The sequence below is a fragment of the Eupeodes corollae genome, chromosome 1, assembly GCF_945859685.1.
Source record: "Eupeodes corollae chromosome 1, idEupCoro1.1, whole genome shotgun sequence".
Lineage (NCBI taxonomy): Eukaryota > Metazoa > Arthropoda > Insecta > Diptera > Syrphidae > Eupeodes > Eupeodes corollae.
In genome coordinates, this window is record NC_079147.1 from 222097883 (window position 1) to 222103882 (window position 6000).

At 32.2% G+C, this 6000-nt stretch overlaps 1 protein-coding gene across 4 annotated transcripts in view; it reads right to left on the reverse strand.

Annotated features, from left to right (window-relative positions):
- Nucleotides 1-4205, reverse strand: part of LOC129938428 (phosphorylase b kinase gamma catalytic chain, skeletal muscle/heart isoform) — an 81999-nt gene extending 77794 nt beyond the window's left edge. For 2 of the 4 annotated variants that reach the window (XM_056045984.1, XM_056045983.1), the window contains exons 1-2: nucleotides 3933-4204; nucleotides 2627-2888 (exon numbers count right to left, since the gene is read on the reverse strand). In XM_056045984.1, the coding sequence (XP_055901959.1) occupies nucleotides 2627-2718 (92 nt within the window). In that variant the 5' untranslated portion in view covers nucleotides 2719-2888; nucleotides 3933-4204. Of the gene's footprint in view, nucleotides 1-2626; nucleotides 2889-3932 lie in introns of all 4 variants that reach the window. The other 2 variants (XM_056045982.1, XM_056045981.1) reach the window with 2 other exon arrangements.
- Between the last annotated feature and the right edge of the window lie 1795 nt (nucleotides 4206-6000).

Sequence of the window (6000 nt, forward strand, 5' to 3'; positions counted from 1 at the left end):
AAATCCGATCTCCTCAAGCATACCAGAAAGATATCTTCTGCAAAAAATAGTCACGACTGGAGCCTATATCATCATCACTACAAGGATATAAACCCCTTAAAATCTACGCCGATTTATCCTACAAACTGTTCGAAACAAAAAATAACCAACTTCACTAGACTTCGACTTGGACACACTACTGCTTCCCACCAACACCTCCTCAACAAAAACGACCCTCCAACCTGCTCCACTTGCAACACCCACCTTGATCTAAAACAAAAATCCCAGCTTAACAAATATAAATAATATTACTGAGTTTCTCAAAAAAGCAAAAATTGTAACTTGAACTTTCAAGCAAATAAGCCAATGGTCTCTGCAGCTAGGCTTGTTAAATTTTATATTAGCTTGTAATTTTAATTGCTTGTTAATAAATATTAATAATAATAATAATACAACAATTTTGACTTCGAAGCGTAGATGTTTCTCTGCTTTTTTTTTTGACCGCTATCTCAAATCGTTCAACAAGGTATCTAAAAATCCACCTATCCAACACGAGATTGAACGCAGCCATTATGTCTTGCCGTGTGCAACCTCAAATGTCACATTTAACATTAGAAACTGTTAATCTGTTGTTTACTTTTTTATTTACCTTTAGTGTCGGTAGACATTGTTTTTTTACAAAATTAAATTTTAAACAAATTGGGACAAAAAATGCCTTGGAGTAAACGAAAATTAGCTCTTAAAAAAAATGAATGCTGGTTAAAAAGAGGGATGAACAACAACAGCTAACTATTCAAGAGAATAAAAGAAAACACAGGTTATTGGTGTATTCATTTCTCCAAGTAATAGAACTTCATGATTTGGAGGCGCACCTACTCAAAGACTTACTATGGGAGGACGGTATAAGAATTTTCGTAGGATGTCGGTCGACAGCTTGAAAGCTCTTATGTGCCTAGTAAAGATATCTTTGAGTTAATGAATTTAGGCACTCGACGACAATTTAAACGAAATTAAATTTTAATTTCAAAAAGACTGTGGAAAATGGACGCTCACCACTACATACAACACAAACGTCAAATTTGATGACAAGATTTTGATCTGCTCGAAAAATCCAAAATGCGATGAACGGATCATGGACTGGATGTTGGGTTGTTGGTCTATGTTGGATTATCTAATGACAGGACTATCGGCCTGTTTAATGGAAATGCCAATAAGCACTAGTTGAACAAAAAAAAAAACGTTAGATGGCGGACCCTATATTAAAAACGAACATACATATGTACATGTTTGAATGTATAAAAAGTGACATTTTGGAAAAATAAACAAAGCAAATACTCTTAAACTGACCTATTAATTGGAATTGCCAACTGTTGATTGGACCATTCCATCCACTGTTCTTATAAGAATAACTGTACAGATGTCATATAAATCGTTTAAAATAAGGTAAATCATCTTCAAAGCTTAATAAATTGCTAAAAGTGGCTTAAACATTTTACTTAATCATGTTGGTTTGACATGAAAAACAATACATGTCATTTCAAAAATTGAAAGAAAAGTGAGCGGTTAGCCCTTAAATTGAAAGTGGCCTAATTTCCAAAATAAACTGGCCTTAAAATAGGATCTCTAAAGAAAAAGAAACCCAATCAAAATTTCATGTAATGTAATGCCTAATTAATCATTTCTGATTCTAAAAGAGTTGTTAAAATTTTGAAGGAACCACCTGAAAAAGTTTTGGTACTGGTACAGCTCTGCTCTGCCAGTACTCGGATGGAGTTTTAGGGTATTACCCGCGTAATCAGGTACTGGGTAAATTGATGAGGTGCTCTTACATACATAGATCATATGGTTTCAATAACGATAAGGCATTGAATATTTTAAAATTATCGGATGAAATTAAATATTTAATTCTCCATGACCATTTACCCATTTTAAGTACGTTTTTATTGGTTGCCAATTCTTAAACCTTTGTTTTCTAATGGTTACTCTATGGAACTCAAACCGTTAAATTGATACATTTTTATAGGGTCCTAGAGGTTTCATAATGAAAACCCAGTCCATTTGGTTAAAATATTATTGAAACCTTCGGAAATAAAGGGTAAATAAGGTTTTCTTCATTAATTTAGGTCGAAGTCTCCTGAACATAAAAGCAGGAACCTTTAAATCTCTCTTTTCTAGTTAGTTTTAAAGTTTCATACAAAAACACTCTTTTATACTGAACGTAAGACTCTGCGTTACCCGATAGCTTTTTACTTTGAAAAATTAAAGTCTACAACACGCACACACAGATTGCGCCTTTTAAAGTGTTTATATTAATAATTTTTTAATTGGCACATTATTGTTTTGTCTAACAATTTATTATTATACTTACCTACCTAAGAGTTGCCTCATGTAAACAAGAAAAACTAATTAAACCAAATAAATAAACCAAAATAAACCCCTCTTGGCAACACCCTATTTACTCTATAAACTGCCAACAAAATTAGAGGGCAAAGGAAAGAGAAAAATATGCAAAATCATCAAAATCAAAGAATAATGAAAAAGAAACCAAAATTAAAATTAATAAATAAAGAAAGAAAAATTCTCGCTTTGGTTTTTATATCTATCTATCTAACAACATCAATTAAATGGAATGGAATTATTGACTTACCTTCCAAGAATCTCCTTCGGTTCATATTTGGCATAAAAACCTTTTGCTGCGTCTTTATCGGGCAACAGATCATCCTCTTCGTCCTTGGCCATATCTCCTCGCCGAATTTTGCTCAGAATTTATACACCACACTCAAGACCACAAACTGTCCTGTTTTTTTTTTTTTAAATTTGTTTTCTATATCACCAAAACGATTCACAGGTTATATTTTATATTTTTCACAATTTAGCAGTCGCGGGGAATGAAGTGAATATATTTGTTTCTATAATAAAATAATAACAATTTAAAAAAAAGCAGATGTGTAGTTTTTATTTTTGTTTCTTCTTCTTTGAATTTAAAGAGAATAAACTCAAAATCGCGATCGATCGCGATGCCGGTTGATGAGTCTTTTCCTTAAAGACGACGAAAGAAACCCAGAATGACACTAAATCGCTCACACGAAAAATAAACTTTGAATAAGTGACAAAATTATTTAAATAAAACGTGCAGTGATCTATTTTTAAAACAACAAATACTCGCAAGTAATCACAACCAAAAGCAAGAGCAAGTGTAGTAAAGACGGAGTGACAACAATCTGTGAGATGTTTGGTATGTCGAGTTCGAGTGTGTCGAGTTTGTCGAGTGTGCTCGTGCCTCTGCCTTTAGAGTCAGACAAGACAAAATCATATAAATATAAATAAAATTAAATTTCTGTGACGTCCCGTTTGCTTTTTTTATATTTATTTATTACACAACTTTTCTTCAATTAAAAAGTTTTGTATTTGTTGTTGTTATTTTTTTGCTTTCCTTTTCTATGTTCTTCGTAGTTTTTGGGAGATTTTTCTATATGAACTTAACCCTTTTTGGTTACTTTTGCATTCCTAGTAAAAAGATAATAGTTAAGTACTTTGTGATTAGTTTAGATATGACAAATTTAATTTATTTTTATTAATTTCTTGCAAATACAAAAAAAAAACCGTCATTGTCCGTCAACAAAACAGACAGTCTAAAAACGACGAGACACCAACTTAATTCAGTACCGAGAAGAAAATATGTTCAATGTCAAAAAAGGTTAATCTACATTCTACATGGCGGCTATGGCTATGGCTACAGCTACACTCTCCTTTGTACCGAAGCAATTCCGATTCGTTTTTCTTTGATAAAATAAAATGTTTCGTTTTAATCGAATAAGGTCGCTTTACTAAACTTGCATTGTTTTGAAAATACTAAATTTAACTCCAAATACGTATCAAAATCATTGAATTGGTTAAAGAACAACTAGGTTTCAGTCTCGTCGTCTCGGGGAAGGTATTTAAAAAATATTGACCCGTTTCTCACTCTCGGTCTCGCGGTCTATGGCAAATTTCAATCTTCTTGAGCTAGGAACGCTTAACAAATAGATGAATGGTTCATAGGAGAATAGATGATAACTTTGGAACACAATTAATTAACAATTCAGGAGGATTTATGAACTTTATTCGACATCGACCGAAACCAAATTTATTTGATAGGAAATTTCGTTTTCGTGATACAAGTGCAACAAGACAAGAGTCAGCAACCGAACCGACTAACAGCAAATTAATTTGGCGAATGACGATGTGATGTGGAGATGGAGAAAGTGAACGGATAAGTTTTTATTTTGTATGTACTCTTTTTTGCCGAACAAAATATAAAAATAAACAATTGTGCTATCTCTGTTGCTCTCGTCGTTACGAATGTCAGAGGAAGGCAATGTTGTTAAAATTATATCATGCGAGTTGAAGTTGTGACAGATTTTGTGTTGCATACATGTGGGTGGTTAATTCAAAGAAAGTCCGTTCGATTTGATTAAAGTACACTACGTTTCTATGATTATGTCCTAATGAAAATAAATTTATTTTTTGCTGTTTTTTGAACATGATCCAGAAATATTTTAAGGCACTAAATACCTTATTTTATATTTGAAGTAATAAATAATTAATACAAAATTAATAATATCTTTATACCAATGATTGGCACCATTCGACAATTATTGGAATATTTCATTTAAATGAAACTTAATAGGAGCTGCTTTATTTTAATTCCTGATTCGGTTGCTTGAAAAGAGTTTTTTATACTGCACAGGGTCCTGATTAAAAGGTTCGTGGCGGATCGTTTTCAATTAAGCCTTTCAAATTCGACTCGCATTGTATTTTATCATTAACAAATTTGCGGTGAAGCGAAAATAGTTCTTTCTATATTCCAATGATTTGACTTTTTCTTCCTATATTCCAGTGATTTGACAGCTTTCCAAAAAAAATTTGCTTTGTGTTGATTGAATTTTTGAAATTTGCGGTGATTTATGCGAAATTTTATATTTAATTGGGAATAGTGGATAAGTTATAAGAATCTCACATTTTTATATAATTACAATTAAGAAAGAATCCACTAAATCGAACAGTGAACAATAATGAACACTCTTTCGCCTGTGAATCTGACAAAAAAAAAGCTATCGGATTTCAACTCGCCAACAAACAATATGACATTTCAAATTCGTTAATTGGTCAAATTCAAAACGAAGAAGGCTAAAGCGAAATCAATCATTGAAAAATGGTAAACTCGCTACCAAAACGATTCCCCGCAAATCCCATAAGACCCAGGTTTCTAGTGCCATATGCTTTCAAAAAATTGCCTTCCAGTTATTGAAAAATGGGTAGATTCATACAACATAAGGGACTTTATATTACTTTGAACTTACACTTTGACCAAGGCTAGTAAGTTGTTTTTTCAAGTTTCATAAAATTCAAACTTGGATCTTTGCTTCACTAACCTCTACCACCAGGCAATCGTACAAAAACTATCAAAAACGTTATTGTCTGCAAAACACTCCTCAGGCAAGCTACAAGTCGATCACATTTTTTTATCTTGTATTGTAAAGAAAAAATTACTTATTTCTTTTCCAAACGTACAAAGAACCCTTTTACAGAAAAAATTAAGTGAATTTGTGCAGAAAATAAATAAATCACAGAGTAATAAGTTCATCTTTCAGTTGAATGAAAAAAACATGATCAACCGTCATTTTGATAGAATCAGACTTGACTTAATAGTTAGGGAGATTTTTCTTGACTAACTTTCCAGTCAACTTTCCAATAAGATTGCCTTAATTGGAATTCAATTTTTTGGTAGCTGCCCAATCAGATGCTAAAAACTTGCTTTACTTTCAAGTCCCTTATGTCGTCTGAACCTGCCCAATGGTTTTCTCATTGAACTAAAAGTTGAAATTTATTACTCTGTAATTTATTTAGCTTTTGTCATATTTTATTCCATTTGTTTAGTGAAAAAAGGAGTTTTTCGTTACAATAGAAATCGAAAATCTTTTGAACCTCTGCCGTGTTTAAGAAGATTCTTGTATGTTAATATTTGTTGACACTTTCTCT